The following is an 18541-nucleotide window of genomic DNA, read 5'->3' as shown; positions in this document are numbered from 1 at the left end:
TATTCCAAAGAATTTGTGCCTCAACTAAGCAGGCCTGGACCCGGTCATCACTCCCTCTTCTCAGCTGGCAGGGCAGGGATTTCCAAAGATGATGCTAGTGAATACACAACATTTCACAAAGTAGCAGGTACTGTTTCAGATTTCCTGGCTAGGCCCAGGCTATAGAGGTTCACAGGTCAAACACAGGTCAAAAACAAACTGGAAGCCAATGCAGATCTTGTAAACTATGTCCACTGCAAGTTGTTTCCATCACGGTATTTTGCACCAGATGACGTTTCTGTTGGTCTTTAAAGACAGCTCCACATAGAGCATATTACAGTAGGCTGACTTGGATATAGCCAGAGCATGTATAAGCATGCCATGGTCATTCCTTTCCAAGGAGAAGTTTCTGTGCCAAATCCAAGCCTGAAGATGAACTGAAATAGGTCCAGATTAGAGGTGAGCATGGACTGAAAAACGGACCAAAATTTGACACGGACTGGCCCGGTTCAGAATTCACGAACACATGGGACACGTGTTTTTCATGGACTTTCGGGCTGGTCCGTCAGTCTACTGGTCCATGAAACCAGACATCCCGGCGTCGAGCAATCAATTCCCTAGGCAACGTAGGGGAGTCGCCTGCAGACCTTCTGCTGCCTTTGGAACACACCAATCTTAACTCTGAAAACCTTGATAGGCAGCTCTGGCTATCAACCAGAGAGCTCCCATTATTCTCTATGAGAGCAAGCAGTATATATAACACCCATCACTAGAGCCACAGTTTTACTTTCCAGCTGGTTTCTTTTTTTTATATAAAATTTTTTATTGGATTAGACACATATAAAATTTATTACAATCACATTCCCTTAAATTTTCCAATTCTAACCCCCTCCCTTTCCCCCCCCCCCTTTTGTTGACTTCCAACAGTTTTCCAACCCCTTATCTATTCTCCCTCTACTCATTTCAAACTTATTATGCTTATTGTAATATACTTTCAAACTCTTCTAAGCTTATCTGTAGTAACATAGTGCTATCTCTAATTCCCTTCCCAAATGGGTAAAAGTATAACACTCTTAACTTATCTTCTTCAATAATAATAATAATAATCATTTTGATAGTCTGTACTCTATCTTACTCTTTCTAATTACTTCAAAATGGGACAAACTTTCCAGCTGGTTTCTGAGGGATGAACGCTTGTTGCAGGAGGGAGGCTTGGGGCTTGTGCTGCAGCAAGGCTCTGGAAGCAAGCTTATTGGGTTTCCTCAGCTGAGGGTTCACTCTTCTGTTTAATATTTTTTATTTCAATTCCTATTTGCTTATGGGGTGATGGGCTAGCCTAGGGATCTGCCCCAACCCAGTCTCAGGGCTGCAGGAAGGCTCTGGAACCAAGCTTATTGGGCTCCTTGAGGGCTCACTCTTCTGTTTCATTTTTTTCTTTCAATTCTTATTTGATTGTGGGGTGATGGGCTAGGACTCTGCCCCAACCCAGTCTCAGGGCTGCAGGAAGGCTCTGGGACCAAGCTTATTGAGCTCCTTGAGGGCTCATTCTTCTGTCTCATTTTTTCCCTTTCAATTCTTATTTGATTGTGGGGTGTTGGGCTAGCCCAGAGCTCTGCCAATTGCTGCAATCCAGACCTCCGAAATGCAATCTTGGCCAAACTTAGAGGGTAGCTGGAGCAGAGCTTGCTGAATACTCGCTGCAAGTTTGGCATCTCTGAATGTGAAGGGGGCAGTTCTAGAGCCCTCGAAGTGACAGACCACGGACTGACAAACCGGTCCATGAACAGGGGTGGGTCCATGAAAAGTTCATGGTCCATGATCTGTGAAACGAAATGGACCATGGACTGATGATCCGTGGTTATTTCCCGGTCTGTGCCCATGTCTCGTCCATATGGTTAGCATACCCCAAAAAAGAGCTTGCAGCTGGCCTTCCAGGACTCACTGAAGGTCCTTGCCAGGGAAGGAGAGGTTTCAGGAATAACAATATTATTACATCACAGACTCTTCCAAAGCAGCGGAAGTTAATTTCCAACATTTCTTTGTTACCTAAAGTCACTTTTCTGCCTCCCTTTCACCAAAGCACTGCTTAGCAGTGTTTATGTTGAGATTGGGAATCTGAAACCTGGGAATAACCAGGGATTATACAATGAAAGAAACTATTACTTATTTAGTAGACCACCATTCAGTAATGTTCAGGTCAGTTTGCATCAAACAGTCAGCAACCCAGAATTAAAACAACTTCACCTCAAAACAAGTATTGAAACCTATAGACTGTATCAATCCAATACGTGAATGATCCAACATATACTCTAAACAGAAATATACTTGATCTTCTCCTAAATGGAACCTTCCTCTAGCCGCCTATTCCAAAGAGAGAAAAGCCATTTCATGAACACAGGTTGGACTCAATAAGAGGCATCTGACCCGTTGATCCAAGTTCAATTAATGTGGGGCTGACATGGGGAGGGGTGGTCCTTCATGTACGTGGGTCTTTTTAAAAGTAAAGACCAGTACACTGAACTGATCTTGGAAGCATACTGGTGGCCAGTATAGTTGGAAAAGAATTGGCTGGGTCTGCTGTCATGAGGACAACTGCAACACCCCTGGTCCTGAGTTGCTGCCTGACAACTATGGTCAAATGGCTGAAAGAAAACAAAGTAAAACTGAACCCAGAAAATATGGAAGTGACACTGGTTGGGAAGGCAGACATTGTGCTCTCCACTTTCAATGAGGTTCAGTTAACCCTTGCAGATTTGGTAAATGCCTAGGGGTTATACTGGATCCACCACTACTGCAACTTGAGTTGCAGCACATTAAGTGAAGCAACTTAATGCAGTTGCAAAAAAGGCTTTCTCTCAACTCAAGATAGCCTGGAAAATGGCCCCCTACCTTGACATGGCCAATCTGGCCGCCTGAATTCCTGCCATGGTAACATCCAGACTAGACTACCGTAATGCACTCTACATAGGTCTCCGTTCGAAGTCAACTCGGAGACTCCGGATAGTACAGAAAGCCGCAGCTCAATTATTATCAAGAGCTAGGTGGAGTATGCTTATTACTCCCATTCTGCAGTCGCTCCAATGGCTACCCATCAGTTACCAGTCTCAGTTCAAGGTTTTGCCTATCACAAATAAAGCCTTTCATGGCCTTTGTATGTGATAGATATTATATCTACAGCACTGCCTCTCTCCCTATGCTCTGGTACAGCTGTTTTGCTCATCTGAATAGGGCTTTCTGCAGATACCACCCTGCAAATGGGTTAAATCAACAGCTGTTCATACATGTGCATTCTCTGTGATGGCCCCCCACGTTATCGAATGGCCTACCTGAAGAGGTTAGGAACACTCCCACTCTCCCAGATTTCTGCAAACTATGAAAAACAGAATATTCTGGATGATTTTTTTATTCAGGAGGGCTGTGCCCTCCTTTGGTAAAGGGATAGGGACTGCAGACTGTATTACTGGGTACTGTCTGTTCATGTAGATATGCTCCTACTGGGTAGTTTCCAAACTGCTTAATATGTCATGTCAAATTATTTATGTTTTCCTTCGGCAACGTTTTCATCTCTGTATTCAGATTTATGCTTGTTCTCAAACTTCTGCAATTCACACCCTATTGTATTGTTTATTGAATGCCCCGGCCATCGATTGTATTGACTTAATCAGCCTTGAGTCTCAGTGAGAAAGGTGGAACATTGTGGCAGTAAGTTTATGTGTACGCATGTGTAAGTAATTCATGCTCTCTGCACAAAGCCAAAATGTTAGTACTTTTTACCAACTTCCTAGCAATGCATAAAGACTGAAAAAATATACCACCTTTTTGTGATCCAAGTAGTAGTGATTTTCATTTTCCTGAGCATAATCCATATAATAACTTCAAGTAAGTGTCCCAGATATAGAAACAGGTTACCAAAGTGTGATCATGGATCCAGAGAAACAAACAGAAAGTGATACATGGAATTCTTGCCCAGGATGTGATGTCCTCTGCACAATAGCATTCTGACCCATACTTTAAACAGGGGGAAATCATTAGTAATAGCAAGGTATATGTAAAATAGCAATAACTTGTAACATTTTTCCAAAGATTAAGTACTTGTGTTTAAAAGGAAAAACGAAAAGCATGCTTCTTACTTCAGAAGAGAATGGGTGTGATACACTATTAATCTACATTTTTAGTTTGAAGCCATGAGCAATTAGCCAGGCCTCATTAAATGGGTAACAAAGCAGAATACTAGAGGATCCAAAACATGAAACAACATGTGCAATAAGTATCTGGGAAAGCAACTGTGGCATATTAGCTTTTGCAGATAAATGTCTCAAACAAGTGAAGTTAATTTTCAGCATGACAGAAATACTTAATGAACTAATAGAGAAGGATTTGAATATCCTTAATGTTTTGGATTTCAGAAGAATGTCTCTCAGTAAAATAATATAATCAAATATGGATTCTTACCTTGAGGGCTTACGGTGTGACTGCACAATTTTGGGGGATTTTGAGGACACCTTTTTTAAAAATGACAAAAAGAGAAAAAAGTACATTACTAAAATCAAGTAACTTCATTACGAAGGGACACAATCGGCAACAACTCCAGGAACTGAAGTAATAGTCTTCTGTTGCCCATACTGTAAATCCCATATCTAGATAAACCTGCAGACTAGGTATTCATCCTTTCTCCGAAGTAAGGCCCTTGGCCAGTGGGTGAAGACTACCACCCTAGAGCCCAGGAAGCTTGGAGGCACTAATTCCTCAATAAATACCAAACAGCTATTCAGTCTTGGCGGATGACTTGCACTTGTAAATAATCTCATTGATGCTCCTAGATGATTAAGAAACAAGTAAGGGCTTTTAGTGTATACACAGACTGCATTCAGATGTTTTCCTACTTAAACTGCAGTTAAGTAAATAAGGGCATGAACCCAGCTTGTTGCTGGCGTCACATGCAATGTCTTGTTCCTCATCTTCCCTTCTCGCAAGGTGAATCATAGTTAAAAATGAACTCCAGTTATCCCTGATGTACAAACGCTGGTACACACATTAACTACACTCAGAGGTACCCTTACTAACCAGAATTATAAATTTAGATTAAATTCTGGTTTAAAATCTCCTTTAATTGGGAGGGAGGTGACTAATTCCAGTTAAACTGTGCACTGACATTTGTGAATCACAAATAATCAGTGTTAGTTTTTAACTTCAATTCTCCATCTCCATTTCAGAAAGAAGCAGACAGGTGTAAGGAGATGAGCAACCAAGATTAGTAATAAGCCATGTATGTTTCAGTTAACCAGTTTCAGGTAGGTAGTTGTGTTGTTTTGCAGTCGAAATCTGACAAAGGGAACTCTGACCCTTGAAAGCACATAACTTGGAAATCCAGTTGGTCCACAAGGTGCTATTGGATCCAGATCTTGCTATTACTTTTAAGCCATCTAAGTGCAGCCACAGGAAATGAAGCAGATTGGGACAGCTAACAATCTCATTTCCATGCTACTCAACAACACTCTTATTCTCTCTAGACTATCTGCAAAGTTCTGACCACCCTAAATTCTGAGTGTGTGGTTAGAATCCACTGTTAAGAACTTTTTCTGATTTGCAATAAGGGCTGTTTGCCATTTCTGTATTTATTCCATTCTTCTTTGAAACTCTCAGGGGGGCCACTGGAAGGCTTTTGGGCTCCAGTTCTGAGCTTTACTAACTAACTGACAGTAGAAAGAAACAATACCTTCCTCCTTTCTTCATTATCAACCAGGAGGAGGGCACCCATATGGGTATGTTTTCGAATAAATGTTTTTTTTTTTAAATCATTGCATAATACTTTCCGGCATTACCATTTTCAGTGATCCTTTTCATTTTGAAAACTTGAGCTCATGGTCCTCACAGTGAGAGAGCTACGGGACTATGCCTTCTGCAGAAACTTCATTTTAACGTAAGTGGATGAGAGCAAACGTAAACAGATGTCCCAGACAATATGTATACAAGACGCTGATTTAATGTTGACTGCATATTTTATTAAAACTTAAGGCCGAGCCTATAGCTTGTTTTTTTTTGGGGGGGGGGTGCTCTTTGTAGGGTTTTTTGTTCTAGAAGAAGAAACATCGAGCAGTAATAGCTTTGCAAATATTTGCATTAATCTGTCATGTGTAGCTAAATGACTGTGCATCATTTTGCTTATAAGCGATGGCATTATGTCTCCAATAACACTGATAAAGTTCTAGTTATGAAAAAGATATATTCCTCGAATATGCTATTTGATGTCTTCATTCCCAGCTGAGGTTTCACCCCAAAATATGCCTGCAATTTTTATCTATGGATCATTTGGAAAAGAAGAGGAAAGCTTTACTCTTTCCTCTAATTCAAAACTGTTCCTCTTCTCCTTAGCTATATAAACCTTCAGGGTCTTAACAAGTAGTTCATTATCAGTTGTATTAGCTCTAGCTGCAAATAGAAGAATACCCCTGACATATAGAACAACTCTGTGGTTGTTTCATCCAGAATTAAAGGCTGTCAGAGATAGAAAAAGGGGGGGGGGGAGTTTCTCAGCTAAACAAGCATGCAGCTCTGCAGAGGTCCAGGGTACTAGGCTTCCCATCCATGAAAGATCAAATTATAGCCGTTTTAAGAGGGGAAATACCCACACTGGAAATAAAATCAATCTAGATGGATGATGAAATAAACAGAGGAAAAGCAGAGGAGAGAGATTATTTTATCCTCTCATCACTTTTCGGATTAAAATCATCCACCCCAAACTGATTTTTTTAGCTGGAGGGGGGATCTGAAGGAAGAGACAAGGACCCCATTTCCCTTCCCCTAACCTCTTTCTTCCAGCCTTTCCTCCTCCTCCTCCTCATCCTCCTTAACTTGCAGCCTGTCTCGACTGATTTTGCTTTTCAAAAGCAATCCGTGGACCAAACATGGAACTCCATGCAGCTGTGTAGATTGATCCTCACTATGTTTGAATTCCAGACTCCAAGATAGCAAAGCAGGTGGAGATAATTGGGTAATTAGCACCAGCTTACAAAGGGCACACAGGGAACCAAGGTCCTAATAAGGATCATTATGAGGCTATTTATCAAGCTAGGCAAAACAAAAGCTGTAAGACTGAAAGGGAGGAAAGAGCTGCAGCACGTAATGTAAGCCTGTGTTGAGAGAGTTTCACTTTCTTGCTGAAGATAATGCATTGGAAAGTCACTTGGAAAGTCAGAATAAAAGCAACGATAGAATATTAGTGGGTTAGATACCAAATGTGCGCCTGAACATGCACATAGGTTGCTTTGCCCCACTCATTGGCATATTAGGTGGCTCTTTTCAAAGTGCTTCCCCGGATTCTATGTAGCAAAATCTATGGGATTTAACTTCAAAATTCCAAACCCCTGCAATGAGATAGGCATGCAAGAGCCAAGGGGTACTAAGATGTCCTACATATAACATCCATGGCGGCAAGGAAATATTCGCGCCACAGAATTTTCAGAATGATTGCATGAGGAACTGTCCAATGACAGAATGCTCCTCTCTAAAGAGGCAACTTGTCACATGAGATAATGCTGTTCCTGGCAGCATCATTCCACTGACACTGCTCTGTATCTTGCACTGTATGCAGTGTAGACAGTTGTGAGGATCATATGAGAGGTTGCGTGGATGAGACATGGTCAATATGTGTCAAACCTGTGCAAATCTATAAGGGCATATACAGCCCTAAGGAACTACGGAAAATATTTTGGGAATAAGATGTTTGGCTCCATGTAACTCAGTTTCAATGCTTCCAGCAATTCAGATCTCTATGTGACAAGTGTAGCATTCCAGAAGATGAGTCTCACACAGGCCCTTTTTAAAGTAATATCTGCACTTTTATTTGGAATAACTTTGTCTCTTGTTCCTTACAGCGCATTAGTGCTTGATCATCTGCTACTAGGACTGCCAGCCCCCCAGATCAGGGATGACTGGAGTGGGGGGGGCCTTGACCAGCAGGCCAATGTCTGCCCCCCCCCACCCACATTCCTTCCCTGGTCTCCTGCTGGCTACCCACCCAGTCCCAGCAACCCTACCTGCTGCACACACATATTGGATTATTGTACAGTAAGTGGCATGTGCCAAAGATGTGGCATGACAAGACTGCTGTAAGTAAGATGTCACAATCTCTTAGGAATGTCTGAGGGTCTTCTAGAGTCAAGAAAATATAACTTTATTTGGAATAACCTAGAAAAGGAACGCAAGGCTTACCAGAGCCTTTCCTAGCAGCTTGCTTATCCAGTTTACCCAGAACCATAAGTAAAAACTGGGCTGGAGCTAGGGCTGCCATGGTCCCAGCAGGGTTGCGGAATTCCCCACCCCAGCTTTTTTTCTCTCATCTCTGCTCCTGCAGCCGGCAGGGATAAGAATAATATTTTTAAAAATCACCACTGGTTGATGGTATGACATCACTTTTTGGGGCAACCTGGAAGTGACATCAATCCCCTCTAGGGATTACCATTGAGTTTCCAGTGATTCCTAGATACAGCAGCCCCCATGTCTCCTCCCAAAGGTTCCCGCCAATTGCCAGACCATACCTGGCAACCCTAGCTGGGATGGCTCCAGATTCTGGTATCTTGGAACTATAATAAAACCTGAAATGGATTTTTGAATATTACATGGTCATAATGTCTATGTGTGGGAATGTACCTATACTTGCTCTCTCTCTCTCTCTCCTTTAGAAATATAGTGTGAGGTGTGCAATTCCAAACTCACAAATAGTCCTGTAAAATAATCATACTTTGTGTTATTTTTTTTTACACTGACTCTATTCAGGCACCTTTGATGAATTTATACAACTGCCCCCCTCCAAGTTACCTCTTCTCTGTGCATAGGATGCTGCACAGGTCAAAGAAGACCAATGCATTATCTTCAGCACTTGGAACCAGAGTTGTGTGAATCAGGGAGCACAGGAAGCAGTGAAAAGAGATCATAAAAACTCAACAGCCATTGGCTCTAATGTGAGAAAGAAAGGGAGTGGGATGCTGGCCTCAATAACCTTGGAGTTGGGGTGAAAACAGAAAAATGCCGCTCTGCTTCTGTTAAAGGGACTCTGACATATTGTCTTGCCCCAGGAAAACATCCCAGTTCAACATGCTTGAAGCTGCAATCCTAACACATGTTGAAAGACTACTGGCAAAGTCAACTCGGGGTGGGGGGAGGTCAGTCTCAGAAGGTAGCATTGGACGATTCCTGCTCTGCCCCATGGCCACCGGCATGTGGGGTTCTGTTATTTTTGAGCTTATTTATGCTTATGCTATTTACGCTTATGCTATTTAATATCTACAAGAAGCCACCGGGAGAAGTCATCAGGAGGTCTGGACTGTGGTGTCTCCAATATGTGGGTGATACCCACCTTTATCTTTCTTTTCCACCTAACTCCGAGGTTGCTACTGATGTTCTGAATCAGAGCTTGGAGTCAGTAGTGGGCTGGATGAATGTTAACAAGCTGAAACTGAAATCTGACAAGACAGAGGTTCTCTAGGTTAACAGAAAGGCAGATCTGGGACTTGAGATCTCTCCAGTCTTGGATGGGGTTACTCTCCCATTGGAAAGTCAGGTTCACAGCTTCAAAGTGCTGCTTGAAAAAACTGTAACCTTAAAAGCCAAGTAGCTTCAGTGGTTCACAGTGCTTTTGCCTAGCTCAGCTGGTGCATCATCAGTGCCCATTCAATCAGATCTAGCCACAGCGATCCATGCCTTATTATATCTCAACTGGATTACTGCAATGTGCTCTACTTGGGGCCAACCCTTGGAGAGTGTTTGGAAGATGCAGTTGGTACAGAATTTTAATGTATATATTTTATTTTACTTCATTCATACCCCAGCTTTTCCCCAGTGGGGACCCAAAGCAGCTGAGTGCCATAATAAATGCTTTAAATTAATTAAATAAAACCTGTGGTGGCTTTAACACAAAAATGATGGTTGTGTGAACTGGTCCACAATAACAGCCTTGCCAATGCAGGCTAAGAACTCTGGATGCCTGGAATTCCACAGCTTCTTACAGCTAGGAGTAGACCAGAAGAAAGCCTAGCAAAGTTTTGACAGAAAAACATCCATTGGTCTGCAAGAAGGGGCTCTCCAAGCCATTAAGAACCTTACTCTGCTTTGCCTTGGCTTGGTCCTTCACAAAACAAAATGCCTGGAGGAACCGTCTGAGCTGTCAGAGCAGGAAACATTTAAGCCCTGTTCCCACGGCCCCCAAAATTCCCTGTGCACTTGGTTTGTTTAATGGCTTTATGACCTCTGCTGAAATTCCAAGTAGGACTTCCAATTAAAGAAATATCCAACAGGGAGAAAAATATACATTCACACCTCGTTTGTTTTAGCATCTTCAGTTAAAAACAGGGGGGGGGGAAGGCTCTCGTTCTGTGATATATTCAGTTGTACATAGTGCTTGTTTGCAGACCCTGAACTGTCATTTTATTTCCCCATCTACTTTTAAAATAGCTGTTGAATTAAAGTGACGCAGGAGGGGGAAAAGACAAGTGGGTGTGCAAGGACAGCACATTATGGTGAAGGTATAACAGTCATGATGGGTGATTATGGTGTTAGCCTTGTCTATACAGTTTATACTTGAACTTCATCAAAAAATTTTTACTGCTGTTCAAAGCAAATAGTACTATCAGTGTTTTGTGCCAAATCTGGTATTAACTCTAGTTACTGATCCCTGTACAGAATTCTCTGTCATAGATACCTGTCGAGCTTTTCTTGGGGCCCATTCATACATTCCATTAACTAACCACGGTGCCTTCCAAGAGACACCACATGCCCATCAGAAGGCAAGAAAAAGTATCTATATGAAGAAGGCTTCTGCACCATCCTTTCCCTTGCAAAAGTCAGCCAAAGTTATGTATTCCAAGTTCAAGAAACCTTTATTTATAGAGCCAGAGAAAGGTGAGAAAGATATAGAGTCTCTCTACACAAGACATCTTTCACAGGTACACTCAAGTGACTTACTTTCTGTAGGGTCATATAACCAAGTGTACTCTGTCTCTATAGTGGTGAACATCTATCCAGATTTCACATGTTCTGTTTGTGTATGTAGTTTCCACAAGTCTATGCTATCAGCATCACTGAATTGTGAGGCAAGAGTGACAACTTTTCTCTGTTTCCATCTCTGTCTCCCCTAGCATTTCTCCTAATATTCAGCTCTCTAAGATTGCTGTCTCCTGCCCACCCCCAAAGCAAAAAAGGTAAGGAGATTAGTATAAAACATTCTCTGCGAAGTGTGATGTGTTGCAGAAGAGAAAGGGAGTGCTCCACCTGGTGTCCGGATGCTTTTAAATATCGTGTCAACAGAAAGAGAAAATGAGCATGTACACAGTGTACCATGGGATGCAAGCAACCCCAGAGTGGAGGAACAGATTTCCTACCCATGTACATTGGAGAAATGTATGGCTGTTGCCAGCGAATGAGTAGCCCACAATGGGAGAACACGTGCAAGATCTTTCACTTGAGCAGTCTTGTGTAAAATGTCTTGTGTAAAGAGACTCATAGTCACTTCTCTGTATTTGTGATTGTCAATATTCATCCTCTCTGAAGCAAGGCTTCTGATGTTTAGAGACAAAGCAAATGCAACTAATTTCTACATTCACTGGTCTCTGTGGAATGGGTGTGGGAAAAGTATGTCCTATACACTCTACCACAACAAAACTAGAATCCCACTTAATCAATTCATGGAGGAAAGGTATGGGGCAGCATGGGCCAGAAAAGGAAACTAGAACAGGGAATTCTTGGAAAGACAAGTGCTTCTTTTGAAAATGTAAATATTAGGATGAAAAATGCACATACTTAATTGTCACCACATAATATGCGAATTGTCTGAGCCTTCTGCAAACACAGCAATTGCGGGGGGGCAGGGTTTAAATCAGAAAACTGTTCTCAGCTCAGCTGAGAGTGGGCTCCTGACTCCCCCGCCCCCAAGTTGCTGTGTTTGGGCAAGCCTGAAACACAGCAAAGTGAAGAGGTCAGAGCCTTCTTCAAAGACAGCAATTTGGGATGGAGGATGAGATGCCCATTCCAACCTGATCCCTTGATCAGCTGGGAGCCAGCTTCTGGTTCCCCCTGTCCCCCAAAAACCTTTGCTGTGTCTCAGAAATTCTAGCAAATGGCAAGGTTTTCAGGACTAAGAGATCAGACCACTCAGTATCAACTAACTGGGGAAATCACCTGATAGTTTGCTTCTGATGCTCTCCTCCCGCCCTCCCAAAAACCTACTGCTGTGTTCTTGCTAGGCTGGGACTCAGCAAAATCACCCAGTAGGAAGATCAGAAGCCAGCTCCCAGCTGATCCTCCAAGCAGCTGACAGTAGGCTTCTGAACAATCATGTTTAGCAGCTGTTCACATTGTTCTGCTTGAGCTGAACAAATGCATGTTTGGCTCACAATCTGCTTACAAGTGTTGAACATGGTATACATTTGGCTGCTAAACAAGTTCACTGTGAAATTAACGGCATCCTAGATTTACAGAAATCAATATATCCTGTGTGTACAAACATACATTCTGCATACGATGCAAAATTCTGCAAACGATGCAAAACCAAATTATTCAAAAAGGCTTTTTATTCAGATAGAAGTAGGGTAGGGGTCTCAGATGCTTTTCTAATGAGTTAGGGACCATAGACTTCACCACTATGTTGCCTTGCATATTACTTGTTGCTTTGAATATGTACTCCTATATTCTACCTGTGCTTCATATTATCTAATGTCAGTTCTAGAACTGATTATGTTCTGTTTCAGCAATTCTTCAACTTTGTATTGGATCCTTGCTAATGCTATATCTTTGTAAAATCCTATGATATTGTTTATGGAAATGTCCTTGATACTGTATGGAAGTGTCCTTGATACTGATTGTACTAATTTCACACTATGTAATCCGCCTTGAGTCTCAGTGAGAAAGGCGGACTATACATACATACATACATACATACATACATACATACATACATACATACATTCTGGGTGTTTGTAGAGGCCTGGCCTTGCACACTCTGATGTTTCCAGTTTGCAGAGCAGGAAGCAATGAGACACTCTTTATTTGCTACCTCTAACTCTCTAGACAACACCGAGTCTCACCTCTGAAGTCCATTTTTATATCCCAGAATGTTTTTTGGTTTTTTTAAATACACAATTATGAATAGTAGATTGGTGGGCGATGTACTGTCCAGTTACAACAGATACTAAATAGGCATCTAATTACAAATGGCATTGGGTGTTATAGGAGCCATACTTATTCAGATGTGCAAAAAACCTGTGCATTGCGCAAGTTTGCCTGCTTTTGTAATGTCCAAAGATAAACATGCATAGCCAAGTTTTGCAAGACTCTGATGCATACACAGATTGCAAATTTCAGAACGCCAAGTTCCCTTTCAGACATTACAGCAGCAATACAACAGCCAGAAGTATGAGACAGTTGCATATCTGGCTGTAACATGTAACACCACTCTAAGTTTGTATCTTCATTGTATCAATATTTGTTTGAAAACGGTAGGGAAGCCCCAGTGTACAGAAAGTACACTTCACTTCATTTGCATTTGCTAATACACAGAACTGGTTCATACAACTGTCTTAGATGGCTAGTTCTGGGTGTAATAGATCTAGATATTTTTCCCTTCCTGGGGTCATTTCTAGTTACCAAACATGGATTACCCGAAGCTGACAGAACTAGCTGGCCTGACTGAAGGTGAAAAGCATATCTAGCAGCTCCATCAAATTTGGGTGAAAGGATGTCATGAAGATAGGAGTCGCTATTATGTAGATCCATATGAAAGTCTGATCAAAAACTGCATCCTGTAGGTGGGTGGGTCAGAGTTCATTGCAAACCCCTTTCCTACCCTGTTTCAGTGGGTAAATCCAATCCCAACACCTGGTGATGTCTTTCTGTTCCCTTCCTCCAATCCTAAACAAAGGCTTACCTTCGGGAGGGTAAGAGTTCTGCTAATCCACTTCCAGGGCATGGTTTCTGCTCTCTCTGAAATCTCCCTCCAAACCAATATCTCTCACCTCCACAGTCAGTCAGTCCAAGGCAGTCCAGAGTAGCAAAGGGGTGATACGATTAAACGGCATAAACCCAGCACACAGCAGGCTGCACACAGGGGCTGGTCAGTCTGTGATGCTGCTGGTTTGGTCCCTGTGGCTCAGCAACGCTCTAACCACAAACAGCTCTCCTGTTGTTATTACTGCTAATGGAAATGGAGCCCCACCTCTTCCTGAGACTCTCTCTCCCCAACACCCACCCACACACACACACCATGAGGAAGAGTCAGGCAGATATCAGCTGATAGGAATAACGGCTTCCAAGCAAATTCTCAGAAGGCACAGCATGCAGAACACAAATTCAGGGAGAAAGATGGAACTGAGAAACGAACTTTTCTGAAGGCCAGGCTTGCCGGCACCAATTCCCTCTTTCCTGTCATGCACACACCTTGCTTCAAAGTTTAGCCATATCAGCTTGTAGCAGCAAAAACAACAATGAGCCACCAGACACCTTGCTTCAGTAGCCAATGAGAAATCAAGGTCATTGATATGGAATATGAGCTAGCTTTCAGCTGCCACCAATGAAGTCAAAGGGAGGACAGTCTGTCATCCAGCTGACAGCCCCCCTCTCCCATTTCCAGCTGCCATAGATGGGACCACAAGAAGGAGGACAGGAAGCAACCAGACACTCCTTTTATCGTGCCTGGACCCAGCTCGCTTGAGGAACCCTTGCTTGGGGAACACTGTCATTTGTGTGCATTTTTTAAATTCCATGAGCCACTCTGGAAGCCAATTTTAGCCGGAAAAGCAGGATAAACATTATAAATATCGGATTGTTACTGAACTGTTTTTAATTGATTCTAGTTTATTTTATTGGTTTGTGGTATTTGTGAAAGTTGTTGGCTGACTTGTAGGGTGCCTTGAGCAGTGGTTTTTAAAGTTTCTAATTTAACGTAAGTTTTTCTGCACTAACATGTCAGCAAAGGAACCCCCTACACGTTGTAGAAGATTCAGAGTAGGGTTGTAGAGCATAAATGCAGTTTTCACGGGCCACTGGCCAGTCCTGTTGGATCTTGCCATTGCCCTGTGAAAACAAAAGCATGCTCTAAAACAGAAACTACATTCCCCTGTGATCACATGTTACAGGGGAGGGCTAGAAGTGGTAAGAAAACTGTCTTTCAGGAAGCCATTACTCTTGTTTTTAAATAAGGAATCCCTAACAAGGACCCCAAACTTGCATGGAACACAGTTTGAAAGCTGAACCATAGTAGATCAAAGGTAAGATAAAAATAAAAAAATAAACAAGTCCTATTTTCTGCTGATGGCTCATCAAGGGGCACCAAGTTAACTACAGCATTCACAGCAATGATTGTGCCCTTCAAAGGTATAACTATTTAGTAAGGGGTGCTGTGATATGAACAGGCATTCCTGAGAAGAGACTGAGTAGATTTTTTACTGGCTATACAAGTAATGGGGGGGGGGGCGCTGAGAAGGATCATGTCAAAAGAATGTTGTTTTTCTGAAGCACAGAGAAGCCTTGTTCCATTCAAATTCACATGATCTGAATTTTGCTTTTCTTATTATTAAAAATTCTGTCTGGACTGTCATGGGCACAACAACTCATCTCCTGAGCAGCAGCAAGGTCTCTGCCTCCTTCCAGAAGCCATGAGACTGGAGGCCTTGTAGTGCCAGCAAAACCAGACGGGACTGGATAGAACAACCTGAAGGCATCCCATTTTGTCCCACCATAGGGGCACAACTAATACAAGGCTACTGAATTCCACAGTCCATTTAGCTGGGAAGCATTTCTGGATGATTCAGGTAGTGTTCTAAGCCAACAGGTCCCATCTGTCAGACAAACTGGAATAGCCGTATTTCTAAAAAGAGCCTCCTTATGTCTTTATATTGGCACAAGGGCATTAGCCATGGAGAAAGCACAGCAACTTTATTTCCAGTCATTTCTTGAATCTCATGAAAGTTCCATATTCTGAAAAAGGAAAGAGATGTTTTATTTCTAAAGATCATCCATTTCTTTCTTTCATGTTTCATTAAACATCTGATCGAAGAACTGCAGATAACAACTGCAACTCCTGTCCTGTGACAACAAAAAATGCATCTTGCAATTTACTTAATCCTGTAATAAGCCCCCAAGATCTTCTGAGAGGTTCTGGCATTATGATGCGCATGCAAGCAGATCATCTACACGGGCAGTTACTGGGGAGGGGGCTAGCCAGCAGTATTCAATGACACTTACTGGCTCAGTACAGATGTAATGCAAAATAATGGTTTACTGAGAAAACCAGGATGAGACTTTGCAGCCAAATAATTCAAATCCTCATTCCACTCAACAAATGCTAGTTTCTGTTGCCTTCAGTCTCTCCTTTGCCTCTCCTGCAAAGATCCAGCTGCTATCCTAGCCTGCACTGCAATGAGAACAGTACTGGGGAACAAGCCAAGATCAGGTCAAGATGTTTCAGATCCAGGATTGACATTCCCTAATTAACCCTAGTTAGTGTCCTGCACCTGGGTAATGACACCAATCATAGAAATCTTAAAATGTATTTAATATATTTCTATCATGATTGTCTGTCCACTAGAGATGGGCACAAAACGAATCGCAGAACAAAATTCTGGACGGAATGGCTGGCTTGTAGTCAAAGAAACACGCATTCCGTGGGGCCGTGTTTTTACAAAACAAACAACTTTTTCCTACCATTCCATTGCCGGTTCGGTAAGCCAGACACTTTGGCACCATTCAATCCATCGCCCAGGCAACGGTGGCAGTCTTTTGGTTGTCCCCAATCTGAGGCCTCCATGCTTGATTGGCAGCTGTCCCTGCCAACTAGAGAGCTCCCATTCTGCCCCATCCATCCAGGAAAGGGGGGGGGAGGGTTAGAATCTCTAAGGCAACTGAGGAGATGGGCCTTCAGTAGCCATGGTAACACCAATATCTTCCCCCCAAACCATGTTAGGCAAGTCTTTCTGCCAACCAGAGTGCTCCTGTGTTGCTCAATTTGGGCTTTTACATAAAAAGGGAAAGCTCTGTGCCTCATGGTTTCAGTTTCTCCTGAGAGGGAGAGGAGGGTTTGCTGGAACTTGGCTTTATTGCTGATGGGAGGGATCTTTGGACTGCACTTCTTGCTGCTAGAAAACGGGCTGAAAAAGCCTCTTTTCTTTTCTCTTGCCTTTTCTTACTGGGGACTGGGGAGGTGTTTGGGAAAGGGTGCTTTTTTCCTCTCCCCCCAGCCTAGTCTTAGTTTTTCACCTCCCCACCCCCAGTCTTAGGCCTTTGAATTGAACTCGGGTCTTGCTTGACTTGATGTCTCCAATTCTACTGAATGGGACTTTCCTGGGGACACCAGCTTTGGGGCTCTATAACTCGGAGATCCATATTGCAATCTTCAGCAAACTTGGAGGGTGGCTGGAGGAGAGCCTGCTGAAAACTTCCTGCAAGTTTGGGCTCTCTGAGCATGAGAGGCCCCATTCTGGGGCCCCTTGAATTGTGAACCGGCTCAAGTTTGGCAAAGTTGTTGGTTCGTGTTCCGTTAAACTGAACGAACCATGAACCATGTGGTTCAATTTTTTCCCGGTTTGTGCCCATGTCTACTGTCCACTGTGCTCATGGTGGCTTACAGAAAAATCAAACAACAAAACACCATTCATGAAAACTACAGAACAAATTCAGAATATTCAGCCAAATGCTTGACAAAGTAAATGCGTCTCAGCACCCCCAACCAACCAACCATCTCCTCAGTCTTGTCTGAATGGCGCGTCAGTTTATTGCCTTTCATCTAACCCATTACTACATCCAAGTTGCTGCTCCAGAACATGTTTAGTTTAATTAAACTATTTCACGCCTCTGACACTGAGTCTTGTCACAAACAGAAATATTTCCGATGTATTGTAAAAGGCTTTCATGGCCAGAGAACGATGGTTGTTGTGGGTTTTCCGGGCTGTATTGCCGTGGTCTTGGCATAGTAGTTCCTGACGTTTCGCCAGCAGCTGTGGCTGGCATCTTCAGAGGTGTAGCACCAAAAGACAGAGATCTCTCAGTGTCACAGTGTGGAAAAGATGTTGGCAGGTCATTTGTATCTACTCAGGAGGGGTGGGGTTGAGCTGAGTCATCCTGTAAGAGTTTCCCAGGGTGTGGAATGCTAATGGCGGGAGGCTTCACTGTATCCTGAGGAGGTTCTTTTGCATATGGATTGGTGCTTGATGTGCTAATCTTCTCTGCAGGGCTATTGTCGAGTATAGAGTGTTTTGTTAGCCTGGTGTTTGTCAGAACTGGAAACCATGCTCTGTTCATTCTTAAGAATGAACAGAACCTCCTCAGGATACAGTGAAGCCTCCTGCCATTAGCATTCCACACCCTGGGAAACTCTTACAGGATGACTCAGCTCAACCCCACCCCTCCTGAGTAGATACAAATGACCTGCCAACATCTTTTCCACACTGTGACACTGAGAGATCTCTGTCTTTTGGTGCTACACCTCTGAAGATGCCAGCCACAGCTGCTGGCGAAACGTCAGGAACTACAATGCCAAGACCACGGCAATACAGCCTGGAAAACCCACAACAACCATAGA

General features: G+C 42.9%; 1 protein-coding gene across 10 annotated transcripts in view; it reads right to left on the bottom strand.

The window, feature by feature from the left end:
- The window catches only part of TNS1 (tensin 1), a 390644-nt gene that overhangs the window by 123466 nt on the left and 248637 nt on the right, over positions 1-18541 (bottom strand). For all 10 annotated transcript variants that reach the window (XM_054971388.1, XM_054971389.1, XM_054971390.1 and 7 more), the window contains one exon: positions 4432-4481. In XM_054971388.1, the coding sequence (XP_054827363.1) occupies positions 4432-4481 (50 nt within the window). The remainder of the gene's footprint in view (positions 1-4431; positions 4482-18541) is intronic.

The sequence above is a fragment of the Eublepharis macularius genome, chromosome 2, assembly GCF_028583425.1.
Source record: "Eublepharis macularius isolate TG4126 chromosome 2, MPM_Emac_v1.0, whole genome shotgun sequence".
Classification (NCBI taxonomy): domain Eukaryota; kingdom Metazoa; phylum Chordata; class Lepidosauria; order Squamata; family Eublepharidae; genus Eublepharis; species Eublepharis macularius.
This window is presented reverse-complemented; position numbering and strand designations above follow the sequence as displayed.